Source organism: Mobula hypostoma, chromosome 30, assembly GCF_963921235.1.
Source record: "Mobula hypostoma chromosome 30, sMobHyp1.1, whole genome shotgun sequence".
Lineage (NCBI taxonomy): Eukaryota > Metazoa > Chordata > Chondrichthyes > Myliobatiformes > Myliobatidae > Mobula > Mobula hypostoma.
Genome location: NC_086126.1, coordinates 2,479,517 through 2,497,846, shown reverse-complemented (window position 1 = coordinate 2,497,846; position 18,330 = coordinate 2,479,517). Strand labels below are relative to the sequence as shown.

The 18,330-nt window shown below is 43.5% G+C and overlaps 1 protein-coding gene across 11 annotated transcripts in view; it reads left to right on the top strand.

Annotated features, from left to right (window-relative positions):
* LOC134339593 (solute carrier family 22 member 6-A-like) overlaps window positions 1-18,330 on the top strand; it is a 96,019-nt gene that overhangs the window by 8,632 nt on the left and 69,057 nt on the right. For 10 of the 11 annotated variants that reach the window (XM_063036228.1, XM_063036230.1, XM_063036227.1 and 7 more), the window contains 7 exons: window positions 128-231; window positions 1,438-1,592; window positions 11,212-11,380; window positions 12,122-12,245; window positions 12,771-12,883; window positions 16,318-16,532; window positions 17,926-18,034. In XM_063036228.1, coding sequence (XP_062892298.1) covers window positions 128-231; window positions 1,438-1,592; window positions 11,212-11,380; window positions 12,122-12,245; window positions 12,771-12,883; window positions 16,318-16,532; window positions 17,926-18,034 — 989 coding nt within the window. The remainder of the gene's footprint in view (window positions 1-127; window positions 232-1,437; window positions 1,593-11,211; window positions 11,381-12,121; window positions 12,246-12,770; window positions 12,884-16,317; window positions 16,533-17,925; window positions 18,035-18,330) is intronic. The other variant, XM_063036237.1, reaches the window with a different exon arrangement.

Sequence of the window (18,330 nt, the reverse complement as noted above, 5' to 3'; positions counted from 1 at the left end):
CCGCGTGGGTTTCCTGCCACAGTTCAAAGATGTGTGGGTTACTGGGTAATTGGTCACACGGGTGTAATTGGGCGGCGCGGGGTTGCCGTGTCCTCAGTGATGGTCAGTTGTGCCCTTGTTTCGGCAGTGGGACCTCGTGTGTGATCGGAAGTCTCTGAAGCGGATGGTGCAGTCCACCTACATGGCTGGACTACTGATCGGAGCCAGTGTCCTGGGCAGACTGGCCGACAAGTAAGTTCAAAGTTCCAAGTATATTTATTATCAAAGTACAGTGGTGAGATTCATCTTCTTGCTGGGAGGCACAGAAAGAGAATCCACAATAAAACCCCACAGCACAGTGACAGTCACACGTCCAAATCACTCAAAGGATAACACGCAGATGGGTTAACAAGTAATCTCTGAATAAACTCAGTGGGTCAAACAGTATCGGCGGGGAGGGGAGGCAACTGCTGAATGAGAGTGTTTAACCTGCTGTGTGGTCTAACCAGAGTTTTACCGAGCTGCAACATTACCTCGAGCCTCTTGATCTCAATCCCCCGACTGATGAACACAACATACCAAAAGCCTTCTTAACCACCATATGAACATGTGCAGCAAATTTCTGGAAACTACAGACGTGGGGGAAATGGCTCATACTGGAAGTCACACTTTTAGGGTGATTAGTGGGAAGTACAGGGGGGATATAGAAGGTATATCTTTGGGCAAAGTGTAGCCGCTTAGCAATAGCCACCCCACTCAGCATCGATCAGGGTCACTTGAAGCCCTGGAAACAGGTGGTGGATGGTCGTACGGGCAGCTGATGCCTCACAGGTCCTGGTGATGTGACCACTGACGCCAGGCAGACAATCTCTGAAGAGTATTCATAATGGCTGGGGTCACCCCTCTTGTAAAGTCACTGCCCAGAAGATGCCAATGGCAGACCACTACTGTCGAAAAATTTGCCAAGAAGAATGATGGGCAAAGGTCATGACTGCCCACTTCACACGGCTTGGCAAATAATGACGGTGATGACAGGCAGGGCAGTGGATGTCGGAGGTAAGATTTTTTACACTGAGTGCTGGGTGTGTGGGATACACAGCCTGGGTTGGGGTACAGGGAGACACATTCGGGAAGCTTCAGAAACTCTTAGATAGGCACCTGGATAACAGAAAAATGGAGAGCTATGTGGGAGGGAAGGGTTAGATTGATTTTCCACTGGTTTAAGGGTCTGTACAACATGATGGGCCGACAGGTCTGTACTTTGCTGTAATGTTCTATGTTCTATGACGGCTCTGGAACCATTCAGACTCCTGGATAACATCAGTCAAACATCACACAGCCATTCCAACATTAACCACATCACAAGGACCAGACAGCCACTTACCGATGCTCTCCTGCAATCACATGTCAGCGTGGGCTCCTGTTCACTGGCCCTTACCCAATGCCTCTCGCCGTCAGGTATGGCCGCCGAACCCTGCTGCTATGGTCGCACTTCGTGGTTGCTGTTTCGGGGACGTGTGGAGCGTTCTCCTCCTCCTTCCCACTCTTCTGCTTCTGGAGATTTCTGTTGGGGTTTAGCTTGTCGGGTGTCATCGTCAACTGCCTATCCCTCAGTGAGTATACAGTCACCTCAGAATAGAAGGACGGTCCTTAAAGACAGAGATGAGCCCGGATTTCTTCAGCCAGAGGGTGGCGAATCTGTTGAATTCATTGAAAATACGACATTAGCGTTCACCTCCAGAGGGCTGGAATATAAAAGCAAGGTTAAAACCCTGAGAATTTATAAGGCATGGGTCACACCACACTTGGAGTGTTGCAAGAATTTTGAGACCTTAACTAAGAAAAGATGTGCTGACATTGGAGAGGGTCCAGATGATGTACAGAGAATGAACCCAGGAATGAAAGGGTTAATGTACGAGGGGTGTTTGGTGGCTCTGGGCCTGTACTCGCTTGAGTTTAGAAGAATGAGGGGGATCTCACTGAAACCTATTGAGTATTGAAAGGCTGAGGTGGAGTGGACATGAAGAGGATGGTTTCCTTTAGAGTGAGAGTCTCGGGCCAGAGGGAACAGCTTCAGAATAGAGGGACGTCCCTTTAAAACAGAGATGAGGAGGAATTTCTTTAGGAGAGGGTGGTGAATCTGTGGAATTCATTGTCACAGCCAGCTGTGGAATTCACTGTCAAGTCGTTGGGTATATTTATAGCAGAGTATGATAGGTTTTTCATTAGGCAGGGGGATAAAGGTTACGGGGAGAAGTCAGGAGAATTGGATGGAGGGAAAAATCAGCTTTCACTGAATGGTGGAACAGACTCGATGGGCCAAATGGTCTGATTTAATGGTTTAATGATTCAAGAATGTATACAGTGTACAACCTGAAATTCTTACTCTTCACAGACACCCATGAAACAGAGAGAAAACTTCCAAAGAATGAATGACAGGGAAAAGTTAGAACAACAAAGCTTCCCCCTCCCTCCTCCCAGGCATAATCAGTAACAAAAGTATCAACCCTCCCCCCCCATTTGTCCAAAAAAACTATCAACCCCCCACCCTCCTTCTCCCCCTATTTGTTCAACAAAAGTATCAACACCCCCACCACCCTTCTCCCCCTATCTGTTCAACAAAAGTATCAACCCCCCACCCCCTCCCCTATTTGTTCCAACAAAAGTATCAACTCCCCACCCCCTCCCCTATTTGTTCCAACAAAAGTATCAACTCCCCACCCCCTCCCCGTATTTGTCTTTCTTTCTTTTTAAATCTTTTTATTAAATAAGTATACAAAAAGGTAAGCCATATAAACATTAATACAATGTTAAAGTATAATAAAATTCCAGAAGGTATCAATACCAAAAAAGTACTACAAACAATGTAATTTAAACATAAGAAACCAAGATAACATAATAGTATACTAAATTTTATATATATCAATGGAAAAAAAGAAAAAAAAAACCCCAAAAAAACCCACCGTGCAACTAACTAAAAGCAAAGCAAAGCAATGGGCTAACTTGAAACCAAACAGAGTTAAACTTAAAATCACGTCCTCAATCCCGACCTCCATTAAAAACAGTGAAAAAAACCAAGAAGGGTATATATTACATTAAGTGAAAATATCGAATAAAAGGTCCCCAAATCTGTTCAAATTTAAATGAAGAATCATAAAGATTACTTCTAATTTTCTCCAGATTCAAACATAAAATTGTCTGAGAGAACCAAAAAAAGGTAGTTGGAGCATTAAGCTCTTTCCAATGTTGTAAAATACATCTTTTCGCCATTAAAGTAAGAAATGCAATCATTCTACGGGCTGAAGGGGAAAGATTACTAGAAATTTTAGGTAGTCCAAAGATAGCAGTAATAGGGTGAGGAGAGATATCTATATTTAATACCTTAGAAATAATATTAAAAATATCTCTCCAAAAAGTTTCCAAAGTAGGGCAAGACCAAAACATATGAGTTAAAGAGGCTATCTGCCCTGAACATCAATCACAAAAAGGATTAATATGCGAGTAAAAACGCGCTAACTTATCTTTGGACATATGTGCTCTATGAACCACTTTAAATTGAATTAGGGAATGTTTAGCACAAATAGAGGAAGTATTAACTAATTGTAAAATCTGCCCCCAATCATCCACAGAAATGGTAAGCCCCAATTCCTGTTCCCAATCTACCCTAATCTTATCAAATGGCGCTTTCCTAAGTTTCATAATAATATTATAAATCATAGCCGATGCACCTTTCTGACATGGATTGAGGTTAATTATCGAATCTAAAATATATGTAGGAGGAAGCATTGGAAAGGAAGAAAGTATAGTACTTAGGAAATTTCTAACTTGTAAATATCTAAAAAAATGTATTCTTGTTAAGTTATATTTATTAGATAATTGTTCAAAAGACATAAGGGAACCATCTAAAAATAAATCCAAAAACCGTAAAATACCCTTAGTCTTCCAAGTTTGAAAAGCGCGATCCGTAAAAGAGGGAGGAAAAAGTATGTTACCTAAAATAGGAATCGCTAACCCGAATTGATTAAGATCAAAAAATTTTCTGAATTGAAACCAAATGCGCAAAGCATATTTAACTATCGGGTTAGAGACCTGCTTAAGGCGTTTCGAATCAAAAGGGAGAGAGGAACCTAAAATAGAGCCAAGTGTATAACCCTGAACAGATTGTAGTTCCAGTGCTACCCATTTAGGAATAGATAGTATGTCCTGATCAAGTAACCAAAATTTCATATGTCGAATATTAATAGCCCAATAATAGAATCTAAAGTTAGGTAATGCTAAACCTCCATCTCTCTTAGCTTTCTATAAATGTATTTTACCCAGTCTCGGATTCTTATTCTGCCAAATAAATGAAGAAATTTTAGAGTCAACTTTATCAAAGAAAGATTTTGGAACAAAAATTGGTAATGCCTGAAACACATATAAAAATTTTGGCAAAAAAAACATCTTAACTGCATTAATACGACCAATCAAAGTTAAATATAAGGGAAACCATTTAGATGAAAGTTGAGTAATATGGTCTATTAATGGTAAAAAAGTTAATCTTAAATAAATCTTTATATTTACAAGTAATTTTAATCCCAAAATAAGAAAAATAATTATCAATCAATTTAAATGGAAATTTATAATATAAGGGAAGATGTTTATTAATCGGAAAGAGTTCACTCTTACTAAGATTTAATTTATAACCTGAAAAAAAACCAAATTGTGCTAATAACTCTAAAACAGCAGGAATGGATTTCTCAGGATTAGAAATATATAAAAGTAAATCATCAGCATAGAGTGATAATTTATGGGACTTTAATCCCCGAATTATCCCAGTAATATTTGAAGATTCTCGAATGGCAATTGCAAGAGGTTCTAATGCAATATCAAATAATAGGGGACTAAGAGGACAGCCTTGTCGAGTACCTCGAAAGAGAGGAAAAAAAGGTGAGTTTAAAGAGTTAGTACGGACCGAGGCTACAGGGGAATGATATAACAGTTTAATCCAGGATATAAATTTCAAGCTAAAATTAAACATTTCAAGCACCTTAAATAAATAAGGCCATTCTACTCTATCAAAAGCTTTCTCGGCGTCTAAAGAAATAACACACTCAGGAACATTTTGTGAGGGAGTATAAACGATATTTAACAATGTACGAATATTATAAAAAGAGTAACGACCTTTAATAAAACCCACATCAAAGTTGCTGGTGAACGCAGCAGGCCAGGCAGCATCTATAGGAAGAGGCGCAGTCGACGTTTCAGGCCGAGACCCACCCTTCCTTCAGTTAGTCCTGACGAAGGGTCTCGGCCTGAAACGTCGACTGCGCCTCTTCCTATAGATGCTGCCTGGCCTGCTGCGTTCACCAGCAACTTTGATGTGTGTTGCTTGAATTTCCAGCATCTGCAGAATTCCTGTTGTTTGCGTTTAATAAAACCCGTTTGGTCTTCCGAAATAATAGAAGGAAGTACTTTTTCTAGTCTATTTGCTAATAACTTAGAAAAAACTTTAGAATCAACATTTAATAAAGATATTGGTCTATAAGATGCACATTGAGCAGGGTCTTTATCCTTCTTTAGTATTAAAGAAATTGACGCTCTATTAAAAGATTCAGGAAGTTTACCAAGTTTCAGAGAAGCCTCAAAAACCCTACAGAGCCAAGGGATCAATAAAGAAGCAAAACATTTATAAAATTCAACGGTAAACCCATCCGGGCCAGGAGCTTTCCCCAGATTCATAGAAAAAATAACATTCTTAATCTCATCCATAGTAATGGAAGTATCTAATATAGAAGACATATCCTGTGAAATCTGAGGGAAATCTAACTTATCTAAAAAATCATTCATATATTTAGAATCTCGAGGAGACTCTGATTGATATAAAGAAGAATAAAAATCACAAAAGGCTTGATTAATCCCCACATGATCCAGTATCAATCGATCATTTTGGTTATAAATCTGATTGATTTGAGATTTAACATAATTAGATTTCAATTGATTAGCCAGCAGCTTGCCAATTTTGTCACTGTGAACATAAAATTCACTTCTTGTTTTCTTTAATTGGTTTACAATCGAGGACGAGAGTAGTAAACTGTGTTCCATTTGAAGTTCAGTTCTTTGTTTGTATAACTCCTCAGAAGGAGCCATAACATATTTCTTATCAATTTCTTTAATCTTGTCCACAATTGCCATCTCCTCCTGCTTCTGTTTCTTCCTCAAAGCAGCAGAATACGAAATAATCTGACCACGAATATAGGCTTTAAAAGTGTCCCAAAGAGTGTTAACCGAAATATCCTCTGTATGATTAATTGTAAAAAAAAGCTCAATCTGTTCATTCATAAAGTTAACCAAGTCCGAGTCCTGAAGCAACAGCGAATTAAAACGCCATTGTCTATTATTTTGTATATTGGCCATAATTTTAATAGAAAGCTTAAGTGGAGCATGATCCGAAATGGTTATAGAATCATAATCACATTTAATCACTGAAGGAATAAGACGAGAATCAATAAAAAAAATAATCAATTCTTGAATAGGAATGATGAACATGTGAAAAGAAGGAAAAATCTTTTTCCTGAGGATGCAGAAAACGCCAAATGTCCGTCGACCCAGAATCAGAAGGGAAAAAGTTAATCAAAGTTGCAGATTTATTAGGTAAGGTCCGTAAAGGAGCCGAACGGTCCAAAGCTGGAGACAAACAGGTATTAAGATCTCCGCCCCAGATCAGTGAAAACTCGTTCAAATTCGGAAACTGATTAAACAATGATTTATAAAATTCCGGACAATCCATATTAGGAGCATAAACATTAACCAAAACTACTTTTTTATTAAATAGTAAACCACTAACCAATAAAAATCTACCATTCGGATCAGAAATAATATCCTGTTGTATAAAAGTAACTGAGGAATCTATAAAAATAGAGACGCCTCGAATCTTAGCATTGGAGTTCGAATGAAATTGTTTTCCCTTCCAGAATTTAAAAAAACGTAGTCTGTCCCCCCTCCGCACATGGGTCTCTTGTAAAAATAAAATTTGTGCTTTAAGTCTCCGGAACACTTTAAAAACTTTTTTCCTTTTAATAGGATGATTAAGACCGTTAGTATTCCAGGAGACAAAATTAATAATAGACTCCATAAATCCTAAAGTCAACCCACAGCGAGGAGGATTTACGATAGGCTCGACCCACGAACCCGGAGAGGAAACAGAACATACAATAGATACCGGGAAAAAGGACGCAACCAGTACTTCAATAATGTATATAGCCCAAAGAGAAAAAAACTAAAACGTGAAGCCCCTCCCGCCACCCCCGCCCCAAGACTCCAAGGCAAAATCTAAAGCAGACCCGCCCGAAAGAAGCAAGCGCTAAAACTACCCCCATGACTTCCGGTATACGCTCCCTAAAAAAAAGGTATAAATATGAAAAAGATCAGCTAATTGTAAAACAGTAAAAAAGTAAAAAAAAAGGTAACTCAATTAAAATACACACACAACAGAACAAAAGCCAGAAAATATATATTAAAAAAAAACCACAATAAACCCCAAACCCATGAATAAACACAACAACAACAAGAAAAAATAAGATTATTAACATAAACTAGTTATAAAAAGCAAAACAAAATAAAATTTTAAAAAAATTACAAAATTTAAGGCCATTTGGGACTTCCGGTAGCGCTCATGGAGTGAAGTCGCGCTCTTGACTCGCTCCATTACCTCTGAGTTTTTTTTTCTATGATCAGCTATACTTTAATTAACCATTAAGGTATCAACTCTTACAATACTTTGAATTAAATTGAACTCTCCGATAACTGGATGCAACTTAGATCTGCTATGTCTAAGAACGGGAAAAACGGCAAGGATGGTAAACCTCCGGTTAAACCGAAAGGCATGGATTTTCCTCCGACTGAATCACCGGTGACTTTGAAAGCGATATCGGAGTTAATTCAGAGGGAAATTTCAACCTCTGTTAGGGAGATGATTCGTACGGAAATTGCAGGCTCTGTTAAGGACCTGATTCATACGGAAATCTCCAGAAAATTGCCGATTCAATCGATAAGATGCAAACATGTATTGCGGAACATCAGTCGGCTATATCTGATCTTCAAAAATCCGTGCAACAAAGTGAGCTTAAGATGGGGAAAATCGAAGAAACAATTAATGTAATGAAGAAGAAACTTGACTTTCTGACTTTTAAAAACTCTGACTTGGAATCTAGAATGCGACGGCAGAATTTACGAATGATTGGGGTGCGTGAAGCTGTCGAATCTAACAACCCCATGAAGTTTTTTTCTCAACTTTTAAAAGATGCATTCCCTACTGTATTTCCTGACCAACCACCGCTACTGGATCGTGTTCACAGAATCCCATCATACTCGTCTAGGTCAGATAGACCTAGGTATGTTATTTTACGTTTTCATTACTTTCAAGACAAGGAGAGACTGTTTCGATTCGCTCGATCTAAAGGTTTCATTGATTTTTCGGATCTTAAGTTCCGATTCGTGGAAGATTTCAGTAAACCAATCTGGGACCAACGGGTTCGCTACAGATCTGTGATGTCGGAATTCTATAAGATGGATTTAAGACCAGCGCTGCTGTACCCTGCACGTCTAAGGATTCGCATGTCAGATGGAGCCCTTCGTTTTTTTGATTCTCCATCGTATTTGTTCCAACAAAAGTATCAACCCCCACCCCCCTCTCCCACTATTTGTTCAACAGAAGTATCAACCCCCCATGCCCCTTCTCCCCTATTTATTCAACAAAAGTATCAACCCCCACCCCCCCATTTGTTCAACAAAAGTATCAACCCCCCACCCCCCTTCTCCCCCTATTTGTCTAACAAAAGTATCAACCCCCCACCCCCCTTCTCCCCTATTTGTCCAAAAGTATCAACCCCCCACCCCCTTTCCCCATTTGTCCAACAAAAATATCACCCCCACCCCCTTCTCCCCCATTTGTTCAACAAAAGTATCAAACCCCCACCCGCACCCACCACCAGAGACCATGATCTTGACTCCATCAAAAATTTCTGTCCATCCCAACACTTTGAAATCTCAGGCAGGTTCCCTGTCACTTGCGAAGGAGGGAGTTATGGCACCTACCACAGTTGAGATGGGAGACTAACAGCTCTCTACTTCCTTCTATGTTACAATCGGCCGTGTCTCTTGTCCGAGTTCCCCAACTCGAGGACCGGCAGACCCTCACTCACCATCAAGATGGAGAGAGTCTTTGCTCGCGTACAGAGGCCTTCTTCCAACAGTAGCGTACACCGCCTGCCGGCTGTCTCGATGCTTCAATCTCCTGCGAAGCTTCAGTCAGCCAGAGCAGCAAGGAATCGGGTCATCCACAGGACCGCACCCGAGAGGCGCACGTCTTTCAGGCGGCAATGCGTCGCCCCGGTCCCCCAACACCGCTGGCGCCATCTTTAGCTGATATACCCAATGGTCTTATGACTCGGTCACAGGGACGGGACCCTCCTGTGAGGTAGAGGGGTCTGAAGGGGTGAGAGGAAGAAATTTCCCCCTCTGAACCTTCATGATTGACCAGCCACTTCCAGTGATATCACGCCGTTCTTCAATTCCCACAGAAATCCATCAGTCTCCGCTTTTAGTGTGCTCTCACTGATAACTACACTCTGTAAACTCTCTCATTCTTCAATCAGACTTCATTTCCTCATGCACAAGGAGAATGGCCCGGTCCCTGTCACCAAAGTGTTGTCACGTTAAACAGAAAATGCCATTGTTACAAATAATTGACTCGCAGTTACGGATGTTGCCCATTCGTTAAACTGTGTGTAGTCAGATTCCTTCCTGGCTAGATCAATTGCCATTCACAATAGAGCTGTTAAAGTCAATAGAATCTACAAGCTGTCAACCAAATTTGAAGTGCGTAAAGCAATTCTCCCTTCCTTGGTGTGTGTGTTTCACACCCTCATTTCATCTCCTGTGAAATGTCTCCAGTCCCCAGCTGTGCACAGGGATGCGATGCTCTGCAAAACTTCTCTTCCCGGGCTTTCTGCACTCTATCCTTGCCTAGATATTATATTAACCCTTCCCTCACCTGTGTTACTTCGGGAGAAAAATTTGCCAAGAACAATCACGGTCATGGAAAGACCATGATCACCCACATCATATGACACTAACGAATGAACGATTCTTAGAATATGCCTGTTCTTACCCAGATAAACTTATATAAATCTCCCCACAGTCTGGTCCTGTCGATAAGTAGATTGTATTCTACTGTATGTCAGTTGAATAACAGCCGATTTGGAATCGACACACAAAGTGCTGGAGGAACCCAACGGGTCAGACAGAATCTATGGGGAGAGACGGACAGTTGACGTTTCAGGCGGAGACCTTCAACCTGGACTGAAAGGGTAGAGGGAAGATTGCCACTATAAAGAATCTATATCAGGTTGTTTTGTAACAGCAGTACATTGCAATCTATAAAATATAACAAGTCAACATACGAATGTCTGAAAAACATTAATAAGTTGTCCTGAAAGAGAGCAAAGTACTGAGGTTGAGCTCATAACTCGACAGACCTTTCAGAGATCTGATGGTGGTGGGCAAGACCCTGTGTGTCTTCAGGCTCCTGTACCTCCTCTCTGATGGTAGCAATCAGAAGAGAGCATGTCCTAGACGGTGAGGGGACTTTATGATGGATGCCACTGTTCTGAGGTATCACTGTTTGAAGGTGTCCTCGATGCTGGGGAGGCTGGTGCCCATGATGGAGCAGACTGAGTTTAAAATTCTCTGCAAATTTTTCCAATCCTGTGTAGTAGGCCCCCTCCCCCTACCCCTCCCTCCATACCAGATGGTGATGTAACCAGTTAGAATGCTCTCCACTGTGCATCTGTAGAAATTTGCAAGTGTCTTCAAACCCATCAAACTCCTAATGAAATATAACCACTGCAGCAATGTGTTGACACTCAACAACTCGAAAGGGTGGGGAATGTTCTGGCAGCTGATGGGTGGATCTAGGTGAGGGAGGGGTGAAGGGCAGATGGAGGTGGGGGGAGAGTGGGAATAGGGACAGGGGCTGGGAGGTGATAGGTGAGGATAGCAAGGTGGTGCAATTTGATAGGAGAGGAGGGTGGAGTGATACGTAAAGGGGAGGGGTTGAGGATGGCAGATGTCGACAGGGTGGGGAGTAGACCTAGCAGAAAGATTGGCAGGTGGGGAGGGTGGAGGAGGGGAAAGAGGCTCGGACAGACTGCACTTTGATTTACTCGCTGTCTCTCCCCACTTTCCACCTAGAGGTTGAATGGACTCCAACCAGACTTCGATCTCTTGTTTTGATGGGTAGTTCCTTCTGTTTCACGCTTGGTCAGGTCTTACTGGCTGGGATTGCCTACGGCATCAAAGATTGGCGTTGGATCCAGCTCTCGGTCTCTGTCCCATTCTTCGTCTTCTTCCTTTATTCCTGGTAAAGTCCAACGCCACTCGTCTCTTACTTACTCGAATCAAAAGTCACCACTGTTAGTCTGTCATATTTATTTCATTTAGAGCTACTGCAAGGCCCAATTACACCCATGTGACAATTCACCTACTAACTTGGGAGGAAACCAGATCACCCACATGAAACCCACATGGCACGGGGAAACGTACAACAGTCCTTACGGGAAGGGGTGGGAATTGAACCTGGGTCGCTCGGACCCAACCACGACTATCTCGGTCCACTGGGAGCGGGGACAAAGGGAAGAGTTTCAGGGGCGATAATGAAAATGGTCAATTAAACAAGGAACAATGGTGTCAGAGCTTTATCAATCCACAGTGAGATTCCACAGAGCACTGATAATCAGAAATCCTGTCTCACTGTGTTCAATTTAAATACTGGAGCCCAATTTCCCACACTCCCTTTAAATACCGGGTCCCCATTTCCCATCCTCTGAGTGAAGAAAATCCCCCTCACATTCTCCTTAAATATATCACCCTTCACCCTTAATCCATGATCCCTGGTTGTGATCCCACCTAAATAGGCCTGCTGGCATTTACCTTATCTATACCCCTCACAATTTTGCGTACCTCTATCAGATCTCCCCTCATTCTCCTACTCTCCAGGAAATAATGTCCTAACCTATTCAGCCTTACCCTATAACACAAGTCCCGGCAACATCCTGCACTCTTTCAATCAACCTGCAATGAGTTATCATCCTTGCTGTCACAGGTGGCTCTCAGAGTCGGCCCGATGGCTCATCGTGAACGGCAAGGAACACATTGCTCTAAAGCAGCTGAAGAGGGTGGCGAAGATTAACGGTCGGGAGGCAGAAGGGGATAGACTCACTGTTGAAGTAAGCACCATTCTCGGAAATAGATCATATTGGTGTTCGTGATCTGGCACTCCATGGCACCTTAACTCCGGCACTCAGCCGCTGTTTGATGGCCCGGTAGTGTAGTAGTTTGTGCAACGATTTTCAGAGATGGTGATCCGCGTTTGATTCATGCCGCTGTCTGTGAAGAATCCTCCCTGTAACTCTGCGGGTTTCCTCCGGGAGTTCCAGTTTCCTCCCACATCCCAACGACGTACAGGTGTATTGTGGGTGTGTTAAGTCGGCGCCAGTTCAGTGAAACGCATTGTTTGTGTCAATGACCAACACAGTCAAAACAAGTGTCGCCACGCTTCCCGTGCCAACATAGCACGCCCACAACTCACTACCCCTAACCCATACTGCTCTGTAATGTGTGAAGTAACCGGAGCACCCAGAGAAAACTCCATCCATAGACTCTGCCTGACCTGCAGATTTCCTCCAACATTTCGTGTAGAACAATGACCATGTTTGCATTTTTTGTTCTGTCTGACACCACGTGTTCCACAGATTCTCAAGGCGAGTGTGGAGAGTGACCAGCTCGCTGCCAAGAAACAGAGTGTGTTCGATCTGTTCTGGACACCAATAATGCGACGGATCACCTGTTGTATGATGGTGGTTTGGTGAGTGAACTTCTTTATCCTTGGACCTGGATAGTGACCACAAACACAAGAGATTCTGTAAATGCTGGAAATCCAGAGCAACACACACACAAAATGCTGGGGGAGTTCAGCAGGTCAGACAGCAGCTATGGAGAGGAATAAACAATCCATGTTTCAGGCCGAGACCCTTCATCAGGACTGGAAAGGATTTGGGAAGAAGACAGAATAAGATGGTAGGGGTGTGGAAACTGTAAGAAGCTGGGTGGTAATTGGTGGAGGAGGTGAAGGGCTGAAGAAGAAGGAATCTGATAGGAGAGGAGAGTGGACCATGGGAGAAAGGAAAGGAGGAGGAGTACCAGAGGGAGGAGATGGGTAGGTGAGGAGAAGACAAGGTGTGAGAGGGGAACCAGAGTGGGGAATGGAAAAGACAGAAGGTGGGAGGGGGAGAAATTACCTTAAAATTGAGAAATCTATGTTTATGCTGTTAGGTTGGAGGCTACCTGTGTTATATATGTATAGAGAGAGAGGATACTATAGCATATAATCAAAATACAATATAGACATCCAGAGCATAGCAAATTTTAAATTGTCCCATTCACGACTAAAGACTTTATCACTGAGGAGAATTTCTTACTCTTGTGGGATAACGTCTTTCCTCACGGAGGGAGGGGAGTCACTCTGGTTCAGTGTCAGTGTAGTGTGTTCTGCTGACCTTGCCAGCAGTGTGTTCTTTAGACTCTGGACAAACCTTTCTCCCAAGACATTTGTAGCTGGGAGGTGCAGTACAGATGTAATATATCTTATTCCATTGATGTTCAGGAATTATTGAGACTGTTCTGAAACAATCTGTGGTCCGTCGTCACTGACGAAGTTGTCGGGACACCAGTCCTTGAGATGAGGCTTCACGACACATCAACAGTGTGTGAGGCTGTAGTGGAGACTGTTGGGATCACTTCTGGTCACTTTGTAGGTGCATCTACTACCACCATCAAACGGTCTGGCAAAATCCACGTGAGTCCTCTGTCAGGGCAATGTGGGCAATTCCCAGGGACGGAGAGGTGAGCTCCTGGCATCTTCTGGACATGTTGGCATCCTGAACAGTGAACATCAAGCTGCCCGATATGCTGGTCTATGCCAGGCCACCAGACAAAGCTTCGAGCCAATGTTTTCATTTAGACCACGCCTAGATGACTGGCATGTAGCTCCATTAAGACTTTAGCTCTCAGCTTGCATGGTACAATAAGTCTCTATCCCCACACAAGGCAACCCACAGGAAGGGCAAGGTCATCCTGGCTCTGGTAAAAACAGGGGATCTGCGATTTTTGCTGCACATTCCAGCCATTGTGGATACCCTGAGACTGGAGACAGTGTGGGGTCTTCTCTGCTCTCCCTCTGAATCGTCTCTGCCGTTACAGGGAGACTTTCAATTTGCATGAGGGAGATTATGTCACGAGAAGTGTCCGCTTTTGTAAGTGTTTCAGGTATTTCCTTTTCCGAGGGTAAACAGGACAATCTGTCAGCATTTCCATGGTTAGTTGTCCTCGTGAATTTGATCTTGCCCTTCAAGAGACAGAACCCATCTCTGCATCTGTGCTGCTGTTGTTGCCCACAGCATGGAACACCCTTCTGGGGATTGAAAATGGACACTGGTGGTTGATGATCAGCAACGAGGGTAAACTCGCTCCCATGCAAGTACTGGTTCAAATGTTCTGCACCTCAAACCAGGCTCAATGCCTTTCTGTCAATCGATGTGTAATTTCTCTCTGCATCAGTACACTGTAGTGATTTGATCTGTATGAACAGTATGCAAGACAAGCTTTTCACTGGCTCTCGGTAACAAGTTTCAAATACACATGCACACAAGGTGAAGCTGTACCTGAGCTGTGTTCTGTCCACACTCTCGTACAGGTCAGAATGCTGGCGCACGACAGAGAGTGACCCTGTCAGGCTGTCGTCATTCCACAACACGAGCCTCCAGAAGAACCTTTGTATTTTCAGCCTAGAAAGATCTCCAACCACACTCTACTCCTTCAGCGTCACCAAGAGGAGGGTGAGAAGTTGAGAGGGTGAGTAGTTTCAAGTTCCTTAGTATACACATCACCGAAGATTTCACCTGGCTGTGTGGCAGAAAAAAGCACAACAGCATCTCTTCCACCTCAAGTCTCTGAAGAAGTTCAGCATGAGCCTCCCAATCCTCAAGAGGTTCCAGAGGAGCATCATCGAGAGCATCCTGACTGGCTGTTTCACCGCCTGGTGTGGGAACTGCACCAACCTTGATCACTGGGCACTGCAGAGAGTGGTACAGATAGTTCAGCTCATCTGTGGAGGTGAACCTCCCTCCATTCAGGACATTTATAACAGCAGGTGCATAAAGAAGGGCTGAAAGATCATCGAGGATACAAGTTACTCCAACCATAAACTGTTTCAGCTGCTTCCGTCTGGCAAACGCTACCACAGCATTAAAGCCAGGACCAACAGGCTACGGGACAGCTTCTTTCTACAAGCCATTAGACTTATAAATTCATATGTCTGTACAAAGGCAACAGTACCTTTATTTCCTGCGGAGCATGAAGAAAGCTCACCTCTGTTCCAGGATACTGACGGACTTTTACCGCTCTACCACTGAGAACATACTCACCAACTGCACCTCAGTGTGGTATGGCAATTGTCCCGTATCGGACCGCAAAGCTCTCCAGCGTGTGGTGAAAACTGTCCAGCAGATTATCGGCACCCAATTTCCCACCATTGAGAACATCTACCATAAATGCTGCCTGGGCAGGGCGAAAAGCATTATCAAGGATGCATTTCACCCTAACCATGGACTTCTTGCTCTCCTCCCATCTGGTAGGCGCTACAGGAGCCTCCGCTCCCGCACCAGCAGGCACAGGAAGAGCATCTTCCCTGAGGCTGTGACCCTGCTGAACCTCACATCACAGCGCTAAACAGTATTGCATCCGTATTGTACTGTCTCAGTACTTTTATATTTGTGTGCTGTAGTACTTTTTTTTTATTTGCAGTTATTTTGTAAATAACACTATTCTTTGCATTTCTCGTTAGATGCTAAATGCATTTCATTGGCTTTGTATCTGTACTCGGCACAATGACAATAAAGTTGAATCTAACCTAATCTAATCTAATATTGCGATAGAGCCACAGTATAAAGGTTTTTACTCCCTCATGTTGTGGGATGGATATAAGTTTTAAATAAATTCTAAATTCTAATTTCCAATCACATTAAAATCCTTCCCCCTCGTATTACCCATTTCCACCCTGGGAAAAATTTCCTGGCTGTCCACTCGATCTATGCCTCTTATCATCTTGAACACATCTATCAAGTCACCTCTCATCCTCCTAAAGAGAAAAGCCCGAGCTCACTCAACCTATCCTCATAAGACACGCTCTCTAATCAGACAACATCCTGGTAACTTTCCACTCTGCACATTTTGTGTGAACAGGTTTTCAACGAGCTTCGCCTATTATGGGCTGTCAATCAACCTGCAAGGGTTCGGAGTTGACATCTACCTCATCCAGGTCATCTTTGGAGCCGTAGACATTCCGGCGAAGATCATGGCCTACCTGACACTGAGCCTGTTCGGGAGAAGATTCACACAGGTCTCCTCCCTTACCCTGGCAGGGTCCACAGTGCTGGCAAACGCCATTATTCCAAAAGGTAGGAGTTCGCCAGTGGAGTCCTAATGTCCTGAGATCTCTCAACAGGATGTTTGCGCTTGTGGCAATCCAGATGCAGAGGTCTCCACTGGTAACTGAATGTTTCTTTATCAATCTCCATTCAAGGGAAATTTCCAGCCAAGATAGTGCCGAGCTCCAGTCTCCATCAAGATTGTGGCTCTGAATTAGTTGTTCTTTTACTTTTGTAGGGATGGCTTTGATCTGTAGTGATCGTTTGGAATTAAACAACCTTGCCCGGTGTTTCAGGGATGGATGTGTCTTCACCTGTGCCATGACCACCCGTCCCTGGCACTCCTCCTCTGTCACCTGTCCCACACCCCTCCCGCGGCGTGTCACCCTCACCATTCCCAACATCCTTTGCTCCTGCCAGATTTACAAACTCGATATCCACTCCACATTGACAAATACAGTACAGTACTGTGCCAAAGTCTTATGCCCAAGAATTCTGCACAGTACTATATGTGCAACTATTTAATAAGTCCCCTAGAAGTTATGTTTGTATGATTCTGGAAAGGTCTGGAAGCTTCTCCTGGTGTTGTGTAATTTGAATATGGGGTTTCTGATTGGCTGACTTATCTGCAAATCAGAATGATTTGTATAAAAAGCTGACCATGAGGCAGTGGCATCTTCTCTCTCTTTCTTTTGCCTCTCCCTCTGGACCTCTACCACGGTCCGTTTTCAGCTCTCCTTGTTCTATTAACACTTAATAGAACAGCCGTGAAGCAACACATTTTGTGTCCTATTCCTGACTTCCGAAAGAACCTTGGATTAAAAAACATCAGAATCCAGAGGAGGTTCATAAGGATGATGCTAGGAATGAAGGGGTTAACATATGAGGAGCATTTGGCAGCTTTGGGCCTGTACTCACTGGAATTTAGAAGAATGCAAAGGGATTTCATTGAAACCTACCGAATATTGGAAGGACTAAATAGGGTGGTTGTGGAGTGAATGTTTCCTATGATGGGAATATCCTGAACTAGAGGGCACAACCTCAAAACTGAGGGGTAACCTTTTAGAACAGAGGTAAGGTGGAATTATTTTTAGTCAAAGAGCAGTTAACCTGTGCAATGCTCTGCCACAGACTGCAGTGAATGCCACGTCTGTGGGAATATTTAAGACTGAAGTTGGTAGTTTCCTAATTGGTCAGGGCATCAAAGAAAATGGTGTTTGGGGTTGAGTGGAATCCGGGATCAGCCATGATGAAATAGCAGAGAGAGACTCGGTGGGCTGAATAGCCTAATTCTGATCCTAAGTCATGTGGTCTTACAGTGACTGCTTCTCTGTCTGTTTTAAGAGTTTCGGTGCCTTAAGTGAGGCTCCTCCCATTTGAAAAGCGAGTAACCGCCTGCCACCTCTGTTCGTTCCCCTTGTAGACTTGCAGACTGTCCGGACCTCGCTCGCTGCCTTTGGCAAGGGATGTCTGGCAGCCGCCTTCACCTGCTGCTACCTTTATGCCAGTGAACTTTACCCAACGGTGATCCGGTGAGTATCACGGACACTCTGAGGGTGATCTGGGTCTGGAACTGAACTCACATCCCGGTTGGGGTGGGTCCCTGACGACCATCTGGAGGGCTGGAGTCAAACATAATTTTAATTTAGAGATACAGGCCATTCCAGCCCGACGAGCCCTTGCTGACCAGTGACACCCACGTGACCAATTGACCTACTAGCCCAAAGGTCTTTAGAATGTGGGAGGAAACTGTAGCACCCGGAGAAAAACCACGTGGCCAGCGGGGGAGCGGACACACTCCTTACAGACAGTGGACATTGTGAAGTCT